Source organism: Manis pentadactyla, chromosome 4 (assembly GCF_030020395.1).
Source record: "Manis pentadactyla isolate mManPen7 chromosome 4, mManPen7.hap1, whole genome shotgun sequence".
NCBI classification, from domain to species: domain Eukaryota; kingdom Metazoa; phylum Chordata; class Mammalia; order Pholidota; family Manidae; genus Manis; species Manis pentadactyla.
The window spans coordinates 21,177,498-21,205,219 of record NC_080022.1 but is presented as its reverse complement, the minus strand read 5'-3'; the positions used below and the strand labels follow the sequence as shown (position 1 = coordinate 21,205,219).

The following is a 27,722-nucleotide window of genomic DNA, read 5'->3' as shown; positions in this document are numbered from 1 at the left end:
TGTGGTCTAGTATGTGATCTATTCTGGAGATGGTTCTGTGTACACTTGTGAAAAATGTGTATCCTGCTGCTTGAGTGGAGTGTTCTGTAAATGTCTCTTAAGTCCATCATTGTTCAGTGCTTCTGTTTCCTGATTTATTTTCTATTATCTCTGTCAATCTGTGTATTGATGTGAGTGTTGTGTTGAAGTCTCCTAAAATGAAGATGTTGTAATCTATATCCTCCTTTAATTCTGTTAGTATTTGTTTTACATATTTTGGTGCTCCTATCTGGGTGTGTATATATTTATAATGGTTATATCCTCTTGTTGGACTGACCCCTGGTATCATTATGTAATATCCTCCTTTGTCTCATTACTTTCTTTATTTTGAAATCTATTTTGTTTGATATAAGTACTGCTAATACTACTTTTTTCTCCCTATTGTTTGTATTAAGTAGTTTCTTCCATCCCTTCACACTTTTAGTCTGTGTATATCTTTGGATCTGAAATGAGTCTTCTGTAGGCAGTATGTAGATGCATCTTGTTTATGTATTCTGCCACTCTGTGCTTTTGATTGTGCATTCAGTCCATTTACATTTAAGTTAATTATTGATAGGTATGTACTTGCTGCCATTTTATTCCCTTCTGTTTGTTTTTATAGCTCCTCTCTGTTCCTTTCTTCCTCTCTTATAGTCTTCTCTTGTTATTTCATGGTTTTCTTTAGAATTGTGGTTAAATTTTTAAAACTTTTTGTGTATCCACTATAGGCTGTAGAATTGCAGTTATCAAATGCTCAAGGGTAGCTTCCCGACTATAAAGTCTCTATTAAGTTGCTGATTCCTCTATTTCAAACACAATCTAGAAATACTTTTTTTCCTTCCTCCTCCTTCACACTTAATGTATTAGATGTCATAATCTGCACTTTTTGTATATCCCTTGATTGATTTTGTGTATAGTTGGTTTTGCTACTTTAGTTTATTTTAATTTTATATTAGATTGTAATTAATTGGTCTACCACTTTTACTATGGGTTTCTCTGGTAAAAACTAGCCTTAGGAACATTTCCATCTATAGCAGGGCCTTTAACATATCCTGTAATACTGGTTTTGTTGTTCTAAATTCTTTGAGCCTTCATTTATCTGGAAACTGTTTAGTCCCTGCTTCAAATTTAAATGGTAATCTTGCTGGGTAGAGGATTCTTGGTTGAAGGTCCTTCTATTTCAGTACATTAAATATTGCACGGCACGCCCTTCTGGCCGAGAAGTCTGCTGTGTGTCTTATGGGGTTTCCCTTTAAGTAACTTTTTTTCTCTCTCTGGCTGCTTTCAATACTCTCCCCTTATCCTTAATATTTGCCATTATAATTATATATGCCTTGGTGTTGTCTTCCTGGGGTTCCTTTGTTAGGGGCTCTCTGAACTTCCACAAAGAGAATGTTTATTTCCTTCCCCAGATTGGGGAAGTTTTCAAAACTTATTTCCTCAAAGAGACTTTCTATTCCTTCGTTTCTCTCTTCTCCTTCTGGTACGCCTGTTATGCAGATATTGTTTCACCTGGATTGGTCTTACAGCTGTCTTATCATTCTGTCATTCCTAGAGATCCTTTTTTCTCTCTGTTCCTCAGCTTTGTTGTGTTCCTGTTTTCTCTAATTTCTACCTTATTTTCTTTTATACTTGCAGCTATTTATTATTCTTTCACTCCATTGTATGTTTCATTCCAGATACTGTATTCTTCAGCTCTGTATCTCTTTGTTGAAGTCCTCTCTGAGATCTTTAATACATTCCTGCAGATTAGTCAGTATATTTATGATTTCTACTTTGAAATCTTTATCAAGAAGATTGGTGATCTCCATTCCATTTAGCCTCTTTCTGGTGACTTATTCTGTAATTTTGTTTGGAGCATATTCCTCTGCCTCCTCATTTTGTCAGAGTTTCTGTGTTTCTTCCTTTGTATAAGATGGATGTGCTATGCTTCCTGGTCTAGAGAGTAATTGCTTTATGAAGAAGGCATCCTGTGGTGCCCATAAGCTCGACTCTTTCCTCTCCAGTGCCTGGTCCTCCTTTGCTGTGGAGCCCTAGACGCTATTGGTTGGCAACAGGTGGAGTCACCTTTCTGTCTGTCTGCCAGCAGTGGTTTATCTCAGTCTGCTGCTGTGACCCTTTGTGAGCTGAGCAGTAGGGCTTCTGCAGGGATGATTGTGGGCAGGGCCATCCTCTGCCTGCTCTGCAGTAAATAGGGGGTGCTGCAGGTTAATGGGGGTGAGTGGGGCAGTCACAGGGCAAGCTGCACAATGACAGGGTACATGGGCTCACGGTGGTGGCAAGTCACCTCGTTGTGCAGCTCTTGGGTGCTCAGCAGTGGCGGCAAGCCACATCGTCAGAGGGTCTGTGGAGGTGGTGGCGAATTGCATGCTGGAACAGCATGTGGGTGTGCTGAGGCAGCACACTGCAGTGGAAGGGCCCTTGGATTCATGGGTGTGGCATGATGTGTGCAGTGGGAGAACTTGCAGGTGAGTGGCAGTAGCAAGTGGGGCAGTCAGAGGCCCCACTACCGTGGAGGCTAGTCACACTGCAGCAGTACCTGCTTCCCTCCTGCAGCAGCCAGGCACACAGCACCCAGCTTGGTCGCCAGTAGGGAGGAAGTAGCTCTTGGAGCTGACTCCTGTAGGCATCTCCCCAGCTGGGCTGAAACAGGGCCATGAAAGCTGGGAGGGTGCCCGTTTGTCTACCAGGCAGCCAAGTCTGATGCTGCCGGGCTGAGTGGGCTGGTCTGTCAGCAGTGGCAGCATGCAGGGAGGCGCCTTGGGTCCGAGCCACCAGTGAGGGGGATGGAGCACCTGGGGGTCCTGAGAGTGCTCAACCCACTGGGCTAAAGGAGGGCTGTGGAGGTACTGTCCACTTGCCGTTTCTCCTGCAGAGACAGCCCTATATAACCCTCACCCATCTGGATTCCCTTCCACTGTTTGCAAGTCTTTTAAGCTGTTGTCTCTGTGTTGGGTCTCAACGGGACCAGCAGAGCACTCCACAGGCAGCTGGAGTCTCAGCCTCCCAGAGTGCTCCAACTGTCCTTGGTGTCCAGTCCTGCTAATCACCAGGACCCAATGCAATGTGGACTCATGTTCCCAGAACAGATCTCCAGGACCATGTGTGCAGAGTTCCAGAGCACCTATCCCCTCCCTGCTCCATTCCTCTTCCTTCCGCCCATAGGCTGGGGTAACAGAAGGGCCGGGGTCATGCTCAATCGCAGCTCTGCTGCTTTACTCTTTTCTGTGTGGTCTTTTCTTCACCAGGTGTAGGTGGTCTGTTCTGCAGTCTTCAGGGCATTTTCAGGTTTAGTTTCATTTGCTGCAGTTGCTTCCTTGGAGTGTGTGTGTAGGAGGAGGTTTCCACCTTGCCTTCCTACTTGGCCAACTTAAGCCTCTGCCTCCCAGATCAGTGTTTGTTATTATTTAAAAATAAAAACAATCTTATTCTTAGTGTATTGAAAGCTTTTAGGTGGAATAGTTGAAAAATTTTGTCATGAGTTGACTCTAAAGCATCTTACTAGGCTGATGAACAGTGACTGCAATGCGGTGTGTGTGTGGGGTGAATGTAATAACCACAATGTTGCTCATGTGAAACCTTCGTAAGATTGTATATCAATGAAACCTTAATTAAAAAAAAGAGAGAGTAAAGAAAAGAAAATGAAGGAATGAAGGAAGGAAAGAAAAAGGAAAGACTCCAAATGTTTTATCAGTGGCTACAGGGTAAAGTTCAAACTTCTCAGCATGTCTTAGAAGACATTCCACAATATATCCATAACCTAATTTTTCAAATTAAAGTCCTACCACCCTCCTCACATAAAAACTCTTCTCCAATCAGACTGACACACATGTGTTTGATTTTTACCAAATAAAACTAATGGTTTCTTATCTTCCTCTTTCATTTTTACTATCGTACTTTACCCAACCAGAACAACGTTATTCTTTCTCCACCCAAATCTTAAACATACATGAAAGTCTAATTCTGTTTCCTCATGATCCCCTTTTTCTGATCATGTGTGCATGTCAACTGTGTTCTCTGCAAAGATGTGTTGAGCTCATAACCCCTGGTATCTGTGACTGACCTTATTTGAAAACAGGGTCTTTGCAGATATAATTGTTAATATGAGGTGATGCTGGATTAAGGTAACACTAATTCAATGACCATGTGAATATACAGAGACACACAGAGACAAGAATGCCATGTGAAGGTAGACACAGAGATTGGAGTGACGTATCCCTCAGAAAATAGGCAAGAGAGGCAAGCAAGGATTCTCCTCTAGAGCCCTCAAAGGAAACTCTGTAACACCTTGACTTCGGACTTCAGGTCTCCAGAACTATGAGAGAATAAATTTCTGTTGTTTAAAAAAAAAAAAATTTGTCATATACAAAAATTAGCATATTATTTTCTTCCTATTCTTTTGACTTACCGATGTACTAATGTGTTATTATTTGTAGATTCCTTAATATATCCTTAGGTCCTGAAAGAGATCCTACTGTTCATATTCTTTGATATACAGAGAGATTTGACACATCAAATAGGAATAAAAGCAGTTCTAAATCAGTATGTCAAAAATGTATAACTCGATAACTGTTCTGGAAGAAATCATGGAAGCAGACTTATCAAAATGCTATCAGTGGTTATAACTGGGTGGAAAGATCAGTGTGATTTAAAATTTTCTTCTTTATGCTGCTTTATATTTTCTAATTTTTTCTGGAAGAAATAGAATCTTTTTTTTGGTAATTAGAAAGTAATATAATAATAGTTTGTTGAATTTAATCTGCAACTACTTTATATACAGATTTTCTAAAACTATATCCATTAAGTGAGATAGAACAATGTCAATTTTATTATTGTACTATCTTTGTTGGCTTTTAGCTATAAATATTTTGCTAACTTCATCAAATAGATGGGTATTATTTCTATTTTTTTCTTTGCTGTACTGTGGTTGATATAACATAGTTATATGCTTATTCAATCTATTAATGAAATTACCCATAAAACCCCTGGGCTTAAACACATTTTAATATTTCTTCTTTGACTATTAGTCTACATGGGCTTTTATTTCTTCAGTTATTTTGGTAAATATATTTTCCTCTAAAATTACCCATCTCATCAGGAATTCAACAAAGGTGCCAAAGCAATTCTTTCAACTTCATACTATATCAAAACATTTGCTTGAAAAGAATCACTGACCTAAATGGAAAACCTGAAACTATAAACATCTTGAAGAAAAAAATAACAGAAAAATTTTTGTGACCATAGGTTAAGCAATGATTTCTTAATTAGACAAACAGCATTAACCATTAAAAAAAATTGGATTTCATCAAATTAAAAACTTTTGCTAGTAAGACAATCTACAAGTTTGAGAAAACATCTGCATAACACATATCTCATTAAAAAACTTGTACGTGGACTTGTATGTGAAGAACTCTCACAAGTCAATAAATAAGCCAATTTTTTAAAAAGCAGATGTGAACATTTTTTCAAAGGAAAGATATGCATTGCACATTAACACATGAAAATTTACTCAACATCATCAGTCATGAGGGAGCTGCAAACTAAAACCACTATCCATAAACCTATTTGAATGGCCAAAATCCAAACACTGACAGTATCAAATGCTGGTGAGTACGTGGAAAAAGGACTCTCATTCACTGCTGGTATGAATGCAAAATGGCACACCCCCTTGGAAGACAATCTGCCAGTTTCTTACAAAAGTAAGCATACTTATATCTTACATTCCAACAATTGCACTCCTTGGTATTTACCCAAATAATTGAAAACTTACATCCACACAAAAACCTGCATGCACATTTATAACAGCTGTATTCATAATTGCCATAACTTGGAAACAACAAAGATGTCATTCAGTAGGTGAATGGATAAACTGCTATGTTCAAACAATACAACAGTATTCAGCACTAAAAAGAAAGAAGCTATCAAGCCATGAAAAGATATGGAGGAACCTTAAATGCATATTACTAAGTGAAGGAAGTCAATCTCAAAAGGCTACAAATTATATGACTCCAGCTATATGACATTCTGGAAAAGGCATAAAATGAATGAACTACTGATAAATACAACAACACGGATGAATCTCACCACCATTATGTTGAGTGAAAAAACAGACACAAAAAGATGACATATCATGTAATTTTGTTTATATAACATTATGGGAAAAGGGACAGAACTCAAATATAAGACATTGCCACGGGTGGGGAGTGGAGGGTGAGACTGCAAGGTACGTAGGGAATTCTGGGGGGTGAAGGAAATACCCTATATCTTGATTGTGGTGGTGGTTACACGATCTTACATGTTTGTCAAAAACCAGAACTACATACTTTAAAAGGGTAAATTTTATTGTGTATAAATTGTACCTTAATTAATCTGACTTATTAAAAAAAGTAATTCTAGGGAGTAGCTTGTAACTGCTTAATCAGACTGAAAGTTCCATAAGAAGAGAGACCATGCTTTATTTATGTTTATGCTCTCAGTACCGAGGATATTACAGCTGTTATATGTTTAATGTTTACTATGTGCTTGGCAACATGCTAAGCAAAGAGCAAGCATTAACTGATTTAATTCTTATAACAACCTTGTGGGGAAGGCAAAATTAATATCCTTATTTTACATATGAGCTGCAGATCAGAGAGAAACTGTCTTGCCCAAAAGAAAAAGCCAAGTGGCAGAACTGGGATCTGAACCCGTTTGTGTGACTTGAGCCTGAGGGTTTAATCGTTATGATATGTTGTCTTGCTGATTTAGTCCCATGTTTAATGAACAAATGAATGGATGAGTAAACAGTGAACTGTGTTGGGGCTTGGTAGGGCAGGCTGAATCTAGTTCATTAGAATAAAATGTGTTATATTTCAAAAAGCCACATTTTAATGTAGAGATGTAATGTGCCTATTTTAAGTTGTGCATGTAGAATGCCCATTATAGTATTTAGTTCTCTTTAATAATGCCTCATTTTGCCTCTTTTAAGAAATGAGTATATATTTATATACCAAATTTACATATAAAAGTGCATATTTTATCTTTAACACTGAGAAATATAAAGAAACAAAAATGCCCCTAACACTACAACCTAGATAAAATCCGTTTACATTTTGAAAAATAAAATACACATACATATTTAGAAAATGCAAACCATTCAGGCAGATACAAAATGGTAAGTGAAAGCCATCATTCCCTCTTACTGCCCCTTTTTAATTTTAATTTTTATAATAATTGCCTACTCAGTGTCCATGACACACTGATAAGGACTCAGAGATAAATTCAGATGGAAGCTAGTCCATACATTTAGTCAACTTACCACACATGCTACATGACATTTTAGGGAGTAAGTGGCAGTCAGAAGTGATGAAAAGTGGCAAGAGGATGTGGGAGAGCTAATACTTACAGAGTATTGTGAAAACTTGTATACACTCGTGTTCTGTGCATTCTATTTCCCTTAAGATTAGTATTTTTATCTTATACAGAAAATCTGAAAACACTGTGAGAAATGCATACCCATATGTACTGTGTGCTTACTACTGGGCAGTGCAATATTAACAGTGAAAAGGTCTTGCCCTCCAAAAGTATATAGTTTTATCAGGGTATAAGATGATAGAAGATACTTAATATATACTTATAATAATGCCATATTAAATATCTACATAAAACCACAGGGGAAAAAATAGAATATCATTTTTGGCATCATTTAATTTCAGAGGAATTTTTCTCCTACACCCTAAGGATCTCAAAACTAATTAAGTTCATATTTTGTCCTTCATTCTTAAAGAGGAGGGAGGGAAGGAGTTATTTACACATTTTGAGCCTCAAGTGGCAATAACATAACATCACAAAAATTTTTCCCATGAACTTTGAAGTGAAATGCATTAGCCTTCATCATGGTTCCTTAACAACTGTCCTTGAGCAGCTAGAAAAATACCCTTTATAACATAATAATAATGTATAAATTCAGATACAGTAGGAAGGAAATAATTTATTTGTTTAGGATATATTTTCTACTTCAACAAATTGCTTCTCATATTCCCTATGTGATAAAAATTCTAATCTAAAGGAGGTATTACCTTGTACATCTGTTCCTAGAATACCATGGATATGAATAAGGCCTTTGTACATAGCTTCAAATTCAGAATTCACATTAATAACCTATTTCATTAAATAATTACTTCATCAAATACATATCAAAAATATTTTTCAATAAATCATGTTCACTTCTGTGAAAGGGAGGGTATAGAGAAACTTTATGAAGTTGTCAGAAGATTTAAAACATTTTGGGGAGGCTATTTAGTATACAGATCCTGTTCTACTCCAAAAACCCTTTAGTAGAAGTTCCATGCTAGGGTTCAGTTCCTTTTCCTCTGGCAGGCTATGAGGTGAGCAGCTGCTAACCAATGAACAATGGATGAGGGAGGAAGAAAGCAAGCAGATGCAGTAATAAGCCATTTTTAAAAGCTGTGATGCAGCATCACAGTAGCATAAATTGTACACATTTCTTCTCTGAACTCTTCTCCCCCTAGCGCTCTGGACAGTGTAGGCATTTCTTGTTACTAAAACTGATAGTATACCAATACTGATTAATAGTATTTTCATTGTATTCTACCAGGTCCCTTTGAAACTAGGGATGAAAGGGAAGGGAATAAAATAGAGTCAGGGTAAAAGTTGTTTGATTCCTTTATCACTTTCCCCATTCCATGAACCTGAGTATCTGTCCCACAACAACCCAAGCAGAATTCTGGGGGTCTGTTTTCTGAAAGGGATAAAGCAAATGGTCTCTTGACTGGGGGGCACAAAAGGCAGTTGACACTGGTAGGAATATACTACTAAAAACTGAGGGGAATTAAGTGAACATATGCTCAATTAATATGGAATGTAGCAACCCCTTCCACACCCAAGTCCTCTTCATCCCTTATCATCTAAAGAGTGAGAGCAAGACTCTGCTCTTCAGACCCTGATACAGATATGGTGATGTACCTCAAAAATAGGGAAAAGAAGTTCACCTTAATTTAAGGCCCAAAGGCAACCAGCCTATGCATTTAAAGCTTCTAATTTAAAGCTTCTCACTCTTTTTTTTCATACCATTCTCATATCTAAAAATTAGTAATTCCTTAGCACCATTAAATATTCCATCAATGTGGCAAGGGAAACAAAAGCAAAAATGAACAACTGGGACTATATCAAGCTGAAAAGCTTCTGTACAGCAAAGGACACCATCAACAGAACAAAAAGGTACCCTACAGTATGGGAGAATATATTCATAAATGACAGATTCGATAAAGGGTTGACATCCAAAATATATAAAGAGCTCATGCTCCTCAACAAACAAGAAGCAAATAATCCAATTAAAAATTGGGCAGAGGAGCTGAACAGACACTTCTCCAAAGAAGAAATTCAGATGGCCAACAGACACATGAAAAGATGCTCCACATTGCTAGTCATCAGAGAAATGCAAATTAAAACCACAATGAGATATCACCTCACACCAGTAAGGATCGCCACCATCCAAAAGACAAACAACAACAAATGTTGGCAAGGTTGTGGAGAAAGGGGAACCCTCCTACACTGCTGGTGGGAATGTAAATTAGTTCAACCATTGTGGAAAGCAGTATGGAGGTTCCTCAAAAAGCTCAAAATAGACATACCATTTGACCCAGGAATTCCACTTCCAGGAATTTACTCTAAGAATGCAGCAGCCCAGTTTCAAAAAGACAGATGCACCCCTGTGTTTATCGCAGCACTATTTACAATAGCCAAGAAATGGAAGCAACCTAAGTGTCTATCAGTAGACGAATGGATAAAGAAGATGTGGTACATATACACAATGGAATATTATTCAGCCATAAGAAGAAAACAAATCCTACCATTTGCAACAACATGGATGGAGCTAGAGGGTATTATGCTCAGTGAAATAAGCCAGGTGGAGAAAGACAAGTACCAAATGATTTCACTCATCTGTGGAGTATAAGAACAAAGAAAAACCGAAGGAACAAAACAGCAGCAGAATCACAGAACCCAAGAATGAACTAACAGTTACCAAAGGGAAAGGGACTAGGGAGGATGGGTGGGAAGGGAGGGATAAGGGTGGGGAAAAAGAAAGGGGACATTATACGATTAGCATGCATAATGTGTGTGTGGGGGCACAGGGAAGGCAGTACAACACAGAGAAGACAAGTAGTGATTCTACAGCATCGTACTACGCTGATGGACAGTGACTGTAATGGGGTGTGTGTGGGGGACTTGGTGAAGGGGGGAGCCTAGTAAACATAATGTTCTTCATGTAATTGTAGATTAATGATAACAAAATTAAAAAAATATATATTCCATCAATGTTCACACTTCCCTAAATGTTTTTTTTATTAATGTATCATTGATATACAATCTTATGAAGGTTTCACATGAGTAACATGAGTAAACATTGTGGTTTCAACATTCACCTATATTATCAAGTCCCCCCAACTCCCCGTTATAATCACTATCCATCAGCATAGTAAGATGCTATAGAGTCATTACTTATCTTCTCCATGCTATACTGCCTTCCCCGTGACCTACCTATATTATGTGTGCTAATTATAATGCCCCTCCATCCCCTTCTCTCTCCCTCCCCACCCACCCTCCCCAACTCTTTCTCTTTGGTAACTGCTAGTTCCTTCTTGGAATCTGAGAGTCTGCTGCTGTCTTGTTCCTTCAGTTTTGTAAAGCTTCTCACTCTTAAGCACAAGCAGATAGCTAATTATTACTAGACATCAGAGGAAAACTCCAATGTAAAAGAGATCACAACAAACAGAGAAAAGCAACTTTAGAGGAAAAGAATCTATGTAGGGCAAAGAAAATTTGTTGAAACAATAAAGAGGTATTATGAAAACATTCAGAGAATAAAAAAGACTTTCTAGAAATTAAAAACAGTAGAAAAGAAAACTTAAATTGAATATAAAGATGAGGAAATCTTCCAGTAAGTAGAGCTAAGGAAAAAAGTGGTAAAAATTAGAGAACTATTCCAGGAGGCTCAGCATGAAGAAGCTATTACTGGCAATCAAGAAAGAGGAAGACATGGAATTTAGGAAACAAAAGAGCCAACACATGAGAGAAGCAGACTCCCCAGGTGAGCAGGGGGGACATCACAGGATGACAGCTGTGTACTACACACAGAGGGACATCTGTCCATATCGGAACAGTGTGACTCCAGAGACGGACTGAAGGCTGTCATCACAAAGGTCTCTGTTGCCACTTATTCTCTTTCTAAAGACAGAAACACAATGCCCTGGTGAGCCTGGCCCTCGACTTGTCCTGACTAAATGCTAATAAATTTCTTCTCAAAATACAGGACTCATCTCACCCCCATTGAGGTGGTGTTTAACCCACTCCTGAAAGTTCATAGTCAACTTAGGAGAAATCACAGAGCTGCTCACTCCCTCTAACCATAATTCTGCCAAATGTCCTCCTGGTCCACACTGGAGCCCTGCCCAATACAATTTCCAGGACTAAATGTTGCCTTTGCCCAAAATTGCTTTTCTTCCATAAAAGAGGCTTTGTGAACCTCAGGAAAATGAAGCACGTATGGTCCATCAATCCCTGGGAATCCCTCAGTTCCTTTCAGGAGTCTAAGAGGTACAAGTATATATAACTATACACTTAGTATACACAGTATGGTTTATAAGTATAGTAAGTATAATGTATTTTAAGTATATACTTACATATATATAATATATATATACTTACTATATATAGTGATATATATTATATCGTATATATTACTATATATTTAGTATATACTAAGTATAGTATGTACAACTATATATACTTAGTAATACTAAATAATTATTTTCCTTTTTCACTGTGCTGACACTTGTGCCGATGGTACAAAAGCAACAGTGATAGCTGCTGAGACCTTGACACACATCAAGGCAGCAGCACCAAACTGCAACAGGACTCATGTTTTGCCACTACATAACTGCAGTTAAAAACAATACCAGGTTTAATTTAAGAATGCCCTTAATAAAGCAGTAAAAATTATTATTTTTAATAAGTCTCAACTCTTCAGTGTGGAAAGAAATGTTAAGTTTGCATAAAACATATACTTAAATACAATGGTTAGCTTCAGGAAAGGCATTTGTGTGGTTGAGTTGCAAATTGATCTAGCCAGTTTTTTTCATGAAGTACCATTTTTACTTGAAAGATTGAATGACAAACTGTTATTTAAGCTTAGATATTTGACATATATTTTCTTAAAATTGAACAAAGTGAGCCTGTTACTACAGAGAAAACTATAGTATTGTCACCATGATGTAAGTCAGGTTTTCAAGAGAAAATTAGAATTTTGGAAAACATATCCACCAATGTAAGCTTGACAGCTTCCCAATATTTAAAGACCTTTCCAGTGAGACCAGTGGTAGTATTAACAAATGTGATTTAAAAATACTATATAATTCAATAGCCAAGATATGGAAGAAACCTAAGTGTCCATCAGTAGATGAATGGATAAAGAAGATGTGGTACATATACACAATGGAATATTATTCAGCCATAAGAAACAAACAAATCCTACCATTTGCAACAACATGAATGGAGCTAGAGGGTATTATGCTCAGTGAAATAAGTTAGGCAGAGAAAGACAAATACCAAATGATTTCCCTCATTTGTGGAATATAACAACGAAGCAAAACTGAAGGAACAAAATAGCAGCAGACTCACAGACTCCAAGAAGGGACCAGCAGTTACCACAGGGGAGGGGTGTGGGAGGGCGGGGAGGGAGGGAGGGAGAAGGGGATTGAGGGGTATTATGATTAGTTCACAGGGTGTGTGGGAGGGAGTCATGGGGAAGACAGTGTAGCACAGAGAAGACAAGCAGTGACTGTGGCATCTTACTACACTAATGGACAGTGACTGCAGTGGGGTATGGGGGGGCTTGATAATATGGGTGAATGTAGCAACCATTGTTTTTCTTGTAAAATCTTCATAAGAGTGTATATCAATGATACCTTAATTTAAAAAATACTGTATAATGAAATGTGTAAACATCTGCCCACATAGGAAAGGTCCTACAGGCCTTAGGTCTGTCCCACTAGAACCTGTTATGTCAAAATTCCTTTTATTTTCAGAATAAAACAAATAGTTCTTTTGCAATATATCTATATAATTATTAGCTAACCTAACTGTAACAAAATTCTCACCCCATCTTATAGGGATTCCATCTCCTTAGAAATAAACTCATTTTACATTCAGAATTCTTTTCTTTATCAAATGGCACTGAGTGGACCATAACTCAGTAAACCAAATTCTTATCATATGAATGTTCTGTAAGCAATTAAGAAAAAAAAATTCAGTATAACATTTAGAAGAGAGAATGGAGGAGACAGAAAAGGAGGTTGGTTGGTAAATATATGAGTCATTTTCATTTTTCTCTAAAATCCATGTTAATCAAGTTATAAATTCCAAGACTTAAAGTAGAAGAGAAAACAATCTCACCAGCGTAGAATACAAACTTTTTCTTATACTTGTGATCAAAAGCACATTTTAATTTATGTTTCAGTTGACTACTGGCCAACTATAACTTCCACAGCAACTCTCCCTTTGGTCTTCTCTAGGAAATTTAAGTTACATTTAAATTTAATGTAAGTTAAATGTAATTAGTTTAATAACAAATTCAATTAATTAGATGAGATTAGATTGAAGTTAGGGAGGTAAGGAGGTCAGAGAGAAAAAACAACTTTCCAGTCAAACCTTTGGAGTTGTCATACATTACTCTAGTTTGTCATATAGCCATGTTCTTTAGGATTTATTACCAGACAACTAAAATTAACTCAATTTACCAAACTGTTCATAAATAATCCCCTCAAGAATTAATTTGGTAATGAAAACAAATTTATTAATGAAGTACTGACTGCCCTCTAGTGTTCAAAATAATGATTTTACTGGTTAACTAGATGTAAAATACCCTTCAGGGGTAAAAAAAAAAACCCAAGGTCCTAAAGAAGCCATTTAGGGTCTTTAAAATCAAGGGAGAAATTCAGATCTTGCAAGGTTTTCAACAGTGGTCTTCTCAAATCGAGACACCAGCTATTAATCTGAGCAATCTGATTACTTTTACCAGTAGCCCCAAGAGCCTAACCTCAGGCATATATGGAAATTGGGTATGAAGAGAAAATAAACTTGGTAACATTTTTACTATACTTCTTCAAGTTACACTGGCATAAAACCAGACTCAGACTTCTTCCATTTGGCAAAGAATAACAAAATGCTTAAATCAAATTCTTCCTCCAGCATGACTGAGGTTAAACAAGGAAAATTGTCTCTAGTTCCTTTTTTCGTTGATGCATATTTAAAATTTTAAGTACTTCCTAACCAGTCTTTCTAGTCTATATGTTCTTTTTTTTTTAATTGGATGTTCTAGAATCTCTCTTTGAAATTAGAGTCAACAGAAAAATAGAGTTCAATACAGAGTAACTTACTTTTTAGTCAAAAATGTAGATGCTAAACTTTTGTGTATTCAGACTTATAGTCTCTTAACCACATTGTTAAATAAAATACGACATACAGGTCCACATCACTGGAAATAGTACACACCCTTGATATTATGATTACTTCCAAGGTGTCTTTCATTGGCCACACACTATGAAACAGTACTTGTTTCAGAAATTCTAGCAGAACTAAATTTCCAACCAAATGAAAGTACACGTAAGTTGCTAAGTGTTCAATATAGAGAATTTAAAATTTCTTATTTTTAACTTGCAAGGGACTGATGAGGATCCCTAAATAGCAAGGTTAGAATTATTTTTTATAATAATATGAAGATGGTATTTGCCTTTTCCTTCTCATTACCTCCCAACTGTACAGCCAATTTTCCGGAGACTACATCATATGTGATAACACAACAGACTGAATGTAGAAGCAGGTATGTGAATCCAGCTGCTTCCTGTGAAGTCAGATATTACAGATATCTGCAAAAATGTAAAACAATGCCACACTTCTCACTGATTTTAAAATTCATTTTAGGAGTTATTTTTCATTAAAAATGTTATTTATGTAACATATCATGGGTTTATTAACATTATTTTAAATGACTTAAATTTTTTTTTTTAGTTTTAATTTGTAATATAGTAAGTATGAATAGATATAACTCATACAAACAAAGCTCTTGGGGTCTTCAATCAAGAAGTTCCTAAAACTAAAAAGTTTGAGCATCATGAATGTAGAGAGTAGCATATTAAACATGATAAAATTAATTTACTCTCAAAGCTTTAATAGAGGTGAGGATAAAACACAATTATCATTTACTAAGAAAAATATAGGTGATACTCACCAAATGGATCTTCCATGCCACTATTAACCAGTTTAGGGAGAAAGGGTACAGTTTCTAAAAAGAGAAAATTATTTATATTTTTTATAAATTTGTATATTTAAAACATTAAATTCATCATATTTTATGTTTAAAAAATATAAACCCAATTCATTAACAGTGATTATAGTTTAAAACTGGAACATTATAGAAATGTACAACTTATTGAGAACATTGCCACATGGGATTTATTTTAACTGAGTTGTGATACAGATATGTAATATTAAAGTGTCATAAAACATTTAAGGCTAATCTAATTCACTTTAAAATATATTATTCTCAGTGTGCTCAAATAAGTTCCTTTACTAACTCTCATCTTGAATTTATTAGAGTCTAAGGAAAAAGGCAAGTTTTTATGTAACCCACTCCCACCAAAAAACACCCACAAAACTCACATAAGCACCTGAGAAAGGATAGGAGAGATATCTGAGAAGGAAGGAATTGGTTTTGCCTAAAGAGAACAGAAGTTATTTTAGATGAAGGAAGATGGTTGAATAAGTTGTAAGTTTAGAACACTCAAGTATGAAAATAAAACGAAAAAATGTTTTGAAAGAAATTTCACTAAGTATAGCTATACAACCTCTTACTTGTAATCAACACAATGATCAAATCTGCCCAATCTTGCTTCCTATCTCTTTCATAGTTTGATCCCAAGGGCATTCCCTAATAAATAGTCTCAATACTAAACTCCAATTCAGATTCTGTTTTTCAGAGAACAACCTATTAACAGATGGTGCCAGTAGTTAGAAAATTGGGAGTATGCAAGGGAAACAAAAGCAAACATGAACAAGTGGGACTCATCAACTTGAAAAACTTCTGTACAGCAAAGAACACCATCAACGAAACAAAAAAGCAGCCTATAGTATGGGAGAATATATTCATAAATTATCCAAAAAGACATTAACATCCAAAATATATAAAGAACTCCTATGCATCAAAAAACTCAAATAACCCATTTAAAAATGGGCAAAGGACCCAAATAGACATTTTTCCAAAAAATGCAGATGGCCAACAGGCACATGAAAAGATGCTTCACATCATTAATCATGAGGAAAATGTAAATCAAAACCACAAGGAGATATCACTTTACACTAGTCAGAATGGCCACTATCCAAAAGGTATGAAATAATAAGTGTTGGTGAAGATGTGGAGAAGAGGGAACCTTCCTACACTGTTGATGGGAATGCAAACTAGTGCAGCCACTATGGAAAGCAGTATAGAGGTTCCTCAAAAAACAAAAAAGAGAAATACCATTGACCCAGTAATTCCACTTCTAAGAATTTACCCAAAGAAAATAAAATCCCTGATTTGAAAAGATACATGTACCCTTATGTTCACTGCCGCATTATTTATAACAGCCAAGTATGGAAGCAACAAATGAATATATTCTCCCATACTGTAGGCTGCCTTTTTGTTTTGTTGATGAAGTCCTTTGCTGTATAGAAGCTTTTCAAGTTTGATGTATCCCATTTATTCATGTTTGCTTTTGTTTCCCTTGCATACTCCCAATTTTCATTGATATGTCCATCAACAGATGAATGAATAAAGAAGATGTGGTACAGATATACAATGGAATATTATTCAGCCATAAAAAGAAAAGAAATCCTGCCATTTGCAACAATGTGGATGAACCTAGAGGGTATTATGCTAAGTGAAGTAAGCCAGTCAAAGAAAGACAAATACCATGTGACTTCAGTTATATATGGAATCTGAAACAAAACAAGACAGAAATAGACTCACAGACACAGAAAAGAGGCTGGTGGTTACCATGGGGAAGGAGTTGGGGTGAGTGGGTGACAGATGAAGAGGATAAAGAGGCATAAAAACCTCAACTATATTAATTAGTCTTGGGGACGAAAGTATAGCAAAGAGAATATAGTCAATAATACTGTAATGTCTTTCTGTGTTGACAGTAACACTTATTGGGATGAGCATTTAAACTGCTGAAGTACTATGTTGTATACTTGAAACCAATATAAAATTGTATATAAACTATACTTGAATAAAAAAGAAAGAAAATTGGGAATACGAAAGGGTTTTGGAGTTGAATCACTCATAGACTAGATGGCAATGAAGACCCCACCGCTGGTGGTAGGTGTAACATAGACAATCTCTGGCACAGGGTGCTGGTCCAATTCTTAACCTTTCACCAGTGATGAACAGTGATGGTCAGTCTTTGGAAGGGAATGCTCTAGTTGACTGGATGTTTCAGGCACCTGAAGAGGAAGGGGAAAAAACTATAATGACAATGGAATTGAATTTCTATTGCTAAACTCAACTGGTGCTCTAGAAAAAGATAATAAAAAGCTAAGAGTAGTTAAAAGTCAACGGAAAGTCAAATATGAAAGTCACAGGGCCTCCTTGGTAACAAAGACACTCTTTTCATGGCAGCAGGATAGAAAAAGCTGAAGACCAGGCCCAGGATTTAATCATCCGAATAGGTCAGCTCCAAAGGTCAACGCTCAGCCAAGGGAGGTGTACTACGCCAATATCAGGTCCCTGATTGGGAAAGAATGAGACCCTAATACACAAGATGGAGACAACTAAATTGATACTGCTCCAAAGTCTCAAATGCCCAAATACCCCTTGACCCCTTGAGACTACAAAAGTGGCACCCCCCCACTATAAGAGCTAGCATTCTCTCTCACTTAAAGATAATGCAGCGGCCTCCATACCCTGCTCAGTGAAATAGAAATGCCCCCTCTCAAGATCTGCCACCTGAATTCATGTCTCTTGGCTAGTAGGCCTTTAACTTGTCACAGCATAACCCAACCCAGATGTGCTGTGCCTGATAAGTCAGAAAGGAATTATAACCTAAGGGAATTGCAAGACTTAGCCGTCATGTGCTGGCAGGTGCTGGAACATGAGGAGCAGAACCTAAGATTGAAAGGGGAGAGGTTACTGATTATTCTCTGGAGATACAGCATTTAATACCCTGGCAAAAACCTCAGGATAGGATGTGAACTTACCACTAAGGAGGTTGCAGAAGATGGAAGAGTCACGGCCCATCTTAAGTAAAGTAGCAATGCCAAAACCACAGCAGCAGACAGTGGAGGAAGGGATAAAAGGAACAGGGAAGTAGGCTTGCTGAAATGGTCATTAAATACGTCAAGGATTTGGGAGGATGTCATAAGGAATGTGCTAGTTGGAGCACCAGGGTCGTTAAGAAATTTAATAGCTACTCTCCTCCATAGGAGTTATTAAAAAACTAACCTCACTGAGAGCAATGGTGATGACAGGACCCTGAAACAAAGAAGACCACACCATGGTACTTAACCGTTAGAAGCCAGATGGACACAATTACCATAAAGACCGGCAAAGCCCAAGTGGCAGTCAAAGACATGCTGCAGAGATTTATGGAGACAGTTAATGGAATATGATGTCACCAGATGCAGAAAAGCAGCCAATAAAAGCACTCTTCTAACTGTAACATCAAAAGAAATCAAGGATGGGACATCAGGATGCTGAGGGCAGTCAATTAAAAAAATCAGAATCCTATACCCAGTTTCAGATCTTGAACTCATTGACTGAATGAGGCCAGGTAGTCAGGTACCCAGGAGAAGGAAACCTGCAACACCAAAGCAAGTATAACGATTCCCTGAGAAACCTATGGCCCTATGAGACCCATCCAATACAGGTCTTATGGACTCTAAATTCTGGGAGTTCCTGCACTTAAGTTTAATGCTCTATAGTTGCTGTCTTGAAATAATCTTAATAATTTTATCTAGGAATCTGTGTTTTGTAAGTGAAGTCTGATGGGAAAATGAAGCATGTGCTTGAAGCATCTGTGTACACATGGTCCACCTCTTCCTCTATTCCCAGAGGGTCTCATGGTCACACCCTCTGGCCCCACCTGCCCATCCTTTCCCTGCCTAGGCTGGAAAAGCCATGGTGCTTCCAGTGGGCAATTCCTCTTAACTATTTTCAATCGAAGTGTACTGGGCATGCAGATTATACAGGTGGTCCTGTTTATGGTCATTCACTCAGTTAACTGTAAGGTGGGGAAACAGGAACACTAATGTTTTAAGGACAGATTGACATTGATACCTGGAGTCCGGGGGTGTCATCATGGACTTATGAGGACCAGGAAATAAAGTGAGTCCTGGCCAAGACCCAGCTCAAAATGGGCCCACTGGGTCTGTGGACCCTCCTGGTGGTCATTTCCCTGGTCCCTGAATGTATCATTGAAATAAACAAACTTGGAAATTAGTGCAACCCCTCATTTTGAGTCTTTGGCATGTGAGATAAGAGTTATCACACTAAGGGAGGCAAGTTAAAGGAAGTCTCTAAAGCTGCCTCAACCCACCTGCAAGATAAGAAAATAACAACACTGTATTCCAGGGGCAAGGAAGGGGAGATGGCAGCGATTGGTGCTATATCTCTAGAAGATGCAAGATTCACCAATGTGGTGAAGAAACCAGACAAATCCTGAAGGGAGGAAGCAGATCACTCAAATTCAATCTAATAGTAACCACAACCGAAGCTGCCCTCCAAATGTGGTATACTTGCTAGAGTAGATTAACACAGACCCTGGAGCGCAGTATCCAGCTAATGACTGGAGGAACAAGCTCTTGAAAAAAAACCAGAAGACAATAGGATCAGAAACAATTCACATTCACATGGAACAGATTAAAGTATACATTTATAGAACTAGATCAATTTTGTCACCATCTTGCATAATATAGTCCTAAGAGATGCAGATCATCTGGACTTCCTGTAGGACAGCACACTGATCCATTATATTAACAACATCATGCTAACTGGGCCAGGTGCAGGTGAGCAAGATGTGGATAGCCCACTGAAGGCCTTGACAGGACACATGCACTCCAGAAGGTGAGAAATAAATTCCACGAAGATTAAGGTACTCATTATATCAGTAAAATTTCTATGGGCCCAGTAGTCGGGCTTGATAAGACATCATTTAAGTAAAGGCATCCAAGCAAATAATTGCACCTTGCATCTCCCACCATTAAGAAAACAGCATAACACCTGATAATACTGCTCTGACTTCTATACTGGGTAACACAAAGAGTTGCCAGTTTGGAGAGTAGCCCAGAACAGGAAAGGACTGTGTAGGTTTAGGTAGTAATGCAAACAACCTGGCGGATCCTATGGTATTATGGCTATTGTGGCAAGCCCCAGTGGGAGAATCACTACACAGAGCCCTGGGGTTCTGCAGCTAAGCCATACCACTTGTAGTGGAAAACTGTATGCCTTTTGCAAAACAACTCCTGGTGTTCTACTTACTGGGTCCTAGGAGATATGAGCACCTGATAGGGCACCAAGTGACCATCTATCCAGAATCACCCAACATGACCTGGGTTCTGTGAGACACACCAAGTCATGAGGTTGGGTGTACCCACAACAATTCAGCATAAGATGAAAGGAATATATCCAGGATCAAGTAAAAGTAGGACCAGAAGTGACAAGCATGAGAAGACAACACAAACCCTCCTAGCATCTGCCTCAGGCACCACCCCCCTTTTCCGGCCAGATAGGGGGCCCTTAGCCAGCTGACAAAGAAAAAACCCTTACCTTTTTTCACAGATAGCTGTATGTGGGAACAAGTTAAAAATGGACAGTGAAAAAAAAAAAAAATGGACAGTGGCTGCACTACAGCCTCACTGGGAGGTGGCACTGAAAGACAGTGGTAAAGGAAAACCCTGGTGGCACACATGACTGTCTACTTTGTGTGGACAAAGAGCTGGTTTAAGGTTAGTATATTGGCAGACTCTGACATGCTGGTCAGAGGGCATAAAAAGAGAAAGACTGGAAAACTGGCGCAAGGAGGTCTTAGAGGCATGTAGGAAGACACAGGAGCAGACACATGTGAACATCTTTGTATCACAAGTCAATAGTCATCAGAGAACATCAACTATAAAAGATGCACTAAACAGCCAAGTAGACAATGACTCAACCAGTTTGTCAAGCATCTTTTGTCATGGCCTCCCCAGTGTTGACAAAATGAGCACCTGGAAGAAGGTAGTCATGGTGGCAGACATAAAACACCATGAATGGACAACAGCACAAACTCCTACTTAATAAGGATGCTCTAGCTACTCATGTTGCCAAAAGTCCAAATGGCCAGCAGCATAAACAAACACTAAGTTCCCCATATGGTACTGTGTTTTAAGGAAACCTAAATGCCACATGCCAACCATATTTGGCTGCTTCCACCCTGGAAAGGTGAACAATTTATTCTGAAAGGACGAGAGACATCCTGGGTGTAGGTTTGCCTTTCCTGTCCTCAGGAACACCACTACATGAGAGCTTAGGAAATGTTCCATGTATCAGTAAGCATCATGACAGGGCACTCACTCTGTAATAAAGTGTGGGAGAGGGCCCAGGACTGTGGGACCTACTGGTGGTATCATACACAGAGTTATCTAGAAGCTGCTAAGCTCAAAGAGCATTGGGAGAGTCTGATGAAGGCAGAGCCGAAGCAATGACTCAATGTAATATTTTGTGAGAACAGAGTTCCATACTCCAAGATGCAATATATACCACAAATCAAAGACCTTTATATGCTGCTATGTCTTCAAAAGGAAGAATACAGAGATGTAGGACATGGGGCTAAAAACTGCATCCCAAAGATCAGAGATAAAGATTCTGGTCACCAAAAGAGGAACACTTTCACAGGAGACAAAAGAATCCTGAGACTATAAGCTAGGGCTGTCACCTGAATATTTTGGAGTCTTTGTATCGGGATCAGCAGGCAGGAAGAGGAAATAATATTTTAACAGGAGAAACTGATCCTCATTACCAGTAAGAAGTAGGATTGCTGAAAAAAACAATAGGCAAAAATCTTTTGGACATAACATGAGCAACTTCTTCATGAACATATCTCCCGGGGCAAGGGAAACAAAAGCAAAAATGAACAAGTGGGACTATATCAAACTAAAAAGCTTCTGTACAGCAAAGAACACCATCAGTAGAACAAAAAGGCATCCTACAGTGTGGGAGAATATATTCATAAATGAGATATCCAATAAGGGGCTGACATCCAAAATATATAAAGAGCTTAAGCACCTCAACAAACAAAAAGTAAATAAGCCAATTAAAAAATGGGCAGAGGAGCTGAACAGACACTTCTCCAAAGAAGAAATTCAGATGGTCAACAGGCACATGAAAAGATGCTCCTCACTGCTTAATCATCAGAGAAATGCAAATTAAAACCACAATGAGATAGCACCTCACATCAGTTAGGATGGCCACCATCCAAAAGACAAACAACAACAAATGTTGGTGAGGTTGTAGAGAAAGGGGAACCCTCCTACACTGCTAGTGGGAATGTAAACTAGTTCAACCATTGTGGAAAGCAGTATGGAGGTTCCCCAAAAAACTCAAAATAGAAATACCATTTGATCCAGTTATTCCATCCTAGGAATTTACCCTAAGAATGCAGGAGCCCAGTTTGAAAAAGACATATGCACCCCTACGTTTATTGCAGCACTATTTACAATAGCCAAGAAATGGAAGCAACCTAAGTATCCATCAGTAGATGAATGGATAAAGAAGATGTGGTACATATACACAATGGAATATTATTCAGCCATAAGAAGAAAACAAATCCTACCATTTGCAACAACATGGATGGAGCTAGAGGGCATTATGCTCAGTGAAATAAGCCAGGTAGAGAAAGACAAGTATCAAATGATTTCATTCATCTGTGGAGTATAAGAAGAAAAGAAAAAACTGAAGGAACAAAACAGCAGCAGACTCACAGAACCCAAGAATGGACTAACAGTTACTAAAGGGAAAGGGACTGGGGAGGATGAGTGGGGAGGGAGGGATAAGGGGAGAAAAGGGGCATTACAATTAGCACACATAGTGTGTATGTGTGGGGCCATGGGGAAGGCAGTATAACACAGAGAAGACAAGTAGTGATTCTATAGCATCTTACTACGTTGATGGACAGTGACTGTAATGGGGTATGTGGTTGGGACTTGATAATGGGGGGAGTCTAGTAACCATAATGTTGCTCATGTAATTGTACATTAATGATACCAAAAAAAAAAAAAGTGGGATTGCTGTTTCACAATGGGGACAGTGAGAATATGTCTGGAATCTAGATGATCCACTCGGTGCCTATTGGTACTTCTCCAATTCTGAGAGTTTAGTGAACAGACATATTAGAAACTCTGACCCAAGAAGAGCACGGTAACGACTGTTTCAAGCCCCTCAGGAATGAGTGTTTGGGTTACACCACCAAGTAAGCCATCAAGACTAGAAGAGATGGTAGCTGAGGGCAACTGCAATATGAAATGGACAGGGGAAGGAGGTAGTAACTACCAGTTGTAAAGTTGAGACCAGCTGCAGCAGCATGAGATATATACAGTTCATCACACTAACTTTCCTCTTCTAAGGAGGAGAAGTCCACCAGATTCCTGGAGGATCTGATCTCTCAACATATGTAAAGAAATAGATGAGAAGAATGAACATGAAAACACAAAATACCAAAGATGCAGGTAAAGCAATACTCAGAAATTTATAGCTGTAAATATCTATATCAAAAAAGAAGAAAGTTCTCAATGAACAGAACAATAGTTCCATAAGACAGTGGAAATAAAAAACAAAGTGAACCGAAAGAGAGGAAGTAATAAGAATAGAGAGGATATTAATGAAATAGAAAATATAAAAATTAATTTAAAATAGATGACCTAATCATGGGGAAGACAGTGTAGCAGAGAGAAGACAAGTAAGGACTCTGTGGCATCTTCCTACACTGATGGACAGTGACTGCAATGGGGTATGGGGGTGGGACTTGATAATAAGGGTGAATGCAGTAACCACATTGTTTTTCTTGTGAACCTTCATAAGAGTGTGTATCAATGATACCTTAATAAAGAAAAAAAATAGATGACCTAATGTAAGACGTCATCGGTTTAAATAAGCTATTATTTAAAACTATAAAACTCTCAGAAGAAAACATAAGTATACATTTATGACTGTAGGTTAGGCAATGACTTCTCAGATATGACACCAAATGCACAAGCAACAAAAGAAAAAATAAACTTGACCTTATAAAAATTAAAAACAAAATGATACCTTAGTAAAAAAAAATTAAAAACAGAAAATAAGTGTTGGAGGATATGGAGAAATTGGAACCCTTGCGTATTGTAATATAAAATGGTGCAGCTGCTTTGAAAACAGTTTGAAAAAAACAACTAAAAATGGAATTACCACATGATCCAGCAATTTACTTCTGAGTGTACACCCAGAAGGACTGAAAGCAGGGACCCAAAACAGACATTTGTACACCCATATTCACAACAACATTACTGACAACAGCCAAAAGGTGGAAATAATCCAAAATTCAATCAGTGGATGGATAAATAAAATGTGGTGTACATTATTCAGTCTGAATAAGGAATGAAATTCTAACATATGCTACAACGTAAATGAATCTTGAGACATTATGCTAAATGAAGTAAGCCCAACACAAAAGGACAAACATTGTATGATTCCACTTATACAAAGTACCTAGAGTAGTCAAATTTAGAGACAGAAAGTAGAATGGTGGTTGCCAGGGGCTGGGGGAAGGGGTAAATGAAGAGTTTCAGTTTGGGAAGATGGAAAATTCTGGAGATGGATGTTGGTAATACTTGCAAAACAATGTAAATGTACTAATGTCACTGAACCATACCGTTAAAAAATGTTAAAATGGCAAACTTTGTTATGTATATTTTATTTCAATTAAAAAAATTAAAATGGCTGAATCTTGTAAGAACAGTGAATACTATGACTAATTTTAACTTGCCTGACTGCTATTTCCCTCTCCCCAGCTTTGTGGTAGCCTTGAAAATCAAGAGCCTCCAAACTACAGTAGCTATGAAACCCATCAGTCTAGCTGCCTCTGGAAGGGGCAAAACAAATTTGAGCTCCTAAAAGCCTCACTCTCAAAGAACTGTTACTATATGATCTGAGTTCTGCACCAAGAAGCTCCAGCCTCAGTGTTTTCTTTATTAGACCTGACTCACAGCTTGTTCTGTGTAAACAGCCCAATTCTTCAGGTATTTTTCAAATACAGTGGCAGTTGTTTAACATCTCAACTGCCTAAGGCAGTGATTGAGGTGGGGGTGGCTAACAGGACACTGAACAAAATACTTATATGTTTAGGAATGAAATGCCTGTGAGGGGCTTTGGAAAGCTGACATATTCCTGGCTATCTAGAGGGATATATACATTTGCAGGCTGTCATGCCCAGGAAAGGCTTGAGAAGGCCCTAATTTCTCACCTCTGGCTGAATCTGAGGGTCTATGCAAGCAGAAAGTGATGGCTAAGGCAAAGCTGTAAACTGCCTGAACGAACACTGGAGGTATACGCCAACATACACACATAGCACTCTTGGCATAGGTTGGAAAACTTACTGGTTTAAGGCATATAAGAAAATGTCTTTCTTTTCTTTCTCTTTCTCACTTCTTTTTTTAGTGAAGATTAGTTAATATACAATCTTTTTTTGGTTTCAAGTATACAACATAGTGATTTGACAGTTATCTACATTATTAAATCCTCATCCCAGTAAGTGTAGTTATTATGTCAACATAGAAAGATATTACAGTATTATTGACTATATTATCTACGCTGTACTTTCATCCCCATGACTAATTAATATTATAATTGAGATTTAGTGCCTCTTTATCGCCTTCACCTATTTCACCCACCCGCCCCAATGCCTCCCCCATGGTAACCACCAGTCTCTTCTCTGTGTCTAGGAGTATATTTCTGTTTTGTTTCATTTTAGATTCCACATATAAGTGAAATCAGAAGGTATTTGTTTTTCTCTGCCTGGCTTATTTCACTTAGCATGATACCCTCTAGGTCCATTCATGTTGTTGCAAATGGCAAGATTTCTTTGTTTCTTATGGCTGAATAATATTCCATTGTGTATATGTACCACATCTTCTTTATTCATTCATCTATCAATGCACACTTAGGTTGCTTCCGCATCTTGGCTATTGTAAATAATGTAGCAATAAACAAAGGAGTGCATTCATCTTTTCAAATCAGTTATTTTGTTTTCTTCAGGCAAATTCCCAGAAGTGGAATTGCTGGATCCTATGCTGTTTTTTATTTTTAGTATTTTGGGGAATCTCCATATTGCCTTAGATCAATCTACATTCCCACCAACAGTGTAGGAGGATTCCCTTTGCTCCACATCCTTGTCAGCACTTGTTATTTCTTGTCTTGATGGTATTAGCCATTCTGAATGGTGTGAGGTGATATTTCACTGTGGTTTCGATTTATATTTCCCTGATGTTTAGTAATGTTGAGCATCTTTTCCTATGCCTGTTGGCCATCTGTATGTCTTCTTTGGAAAAATGTCGACTCAGGTCCGCTGTCCACTTTTTGATCAGGTTATTTGTTTTTTTGGTGTTGAGTTGTATGAGTTCTTTATATATTTTGGATATTAGCCCCAATCAAATATATCATTTGCAAATATATCCTCCCATCTAAGGAAATTTCTGTGTAATCATTAGCTAACCACTAAGCCAACCAAGACTTTGATGATCACACACAATGAAGAGCACAGGCTCTACAGATTTAGTCCAGGACAGCCACTAAACAAACAAAAAGAAATTCACATGAGGAAAAGAAATCTGAGTTGCAGACTTGCCATATTACTTTAAATGCTCGTTTTCAAAAAGAAATGATGAGAAACACAAATAAACAGGGAAGTATGATCCATATACAGGCAACAAAAGCATTCAATAAACCTGTACCTGAAGACATCTAGATGTTGGACTTACTAGACAAAGAGTTCATATAAGCTATTATAAACACTTCAGAAACTAAAGGAAACCATGTCTAAAGAATTTAAGTATGAGAACAATGCCTCATCAAACAGAGAATATCAACAGTGATAGAAATTATATTAAAAAAGAAAAACAGATTTTCTGGAGTTGAAAACTACAATAACTGAAATGGAAAACTCACTAGATAGCCTTAACAGCAGATCTGAGGTGGCAGAAGAAAGAATCAACAAACTCAAATACAGGTTAATTAAGATTATCCAATCTGAGGAACATAACAAAAAAAGAATGAAGAAAAATAACAGAGCTTCAGAAAAACCATCAAGTGCACAAACATATACATAAATGGGAGACAGAATAATAGCATCAAATTACCCAAATATGGTGAAAAACACATCTAAGAAACTCAACAAAATCTAACTAGAATAAATGCAAAGAGACCCACACTTTAATATTCAAAATGCTGAGAGACTGTCAATGTAGACTTTTTACCCAGCAAAACTGACTTTTTAAAACAAAGAGAAATTAAGACATTCCCAGATAAAAACAGAGCATTCATCACTAGCAGACCTGTCCTACAAGAAACACTAAAGGGACACTTTTATGCTGACATAAAGGGACACTAGACA

At 37.7% G+C, this 27,722-nt stretch overlaps 1 protein-coding gene across 1 annotated transcript in view; it reads right to left on the bottom strand.

Moving 5' to 3' along the window:
- LOC118927129 (mediator of RNA polymerase II transcription subunit 18) overlaps nt 1–27,722 on the bottom strand; it is a 183,417-nt gene that overhangs the window by 65,814 nt on the left and 89,881 nt on the right. Inside the window, exon 3 of the mRNA XM_036914971.2 lies at nt 15,305–15,358. Within this exon, the coding sequence (XP_036770866.2) occupies nt 15,305–15,358 (54 nt within the window). The remainder of the gene's footprint in view (nt 1–15,304; nt 15,359–27,722) is intronic.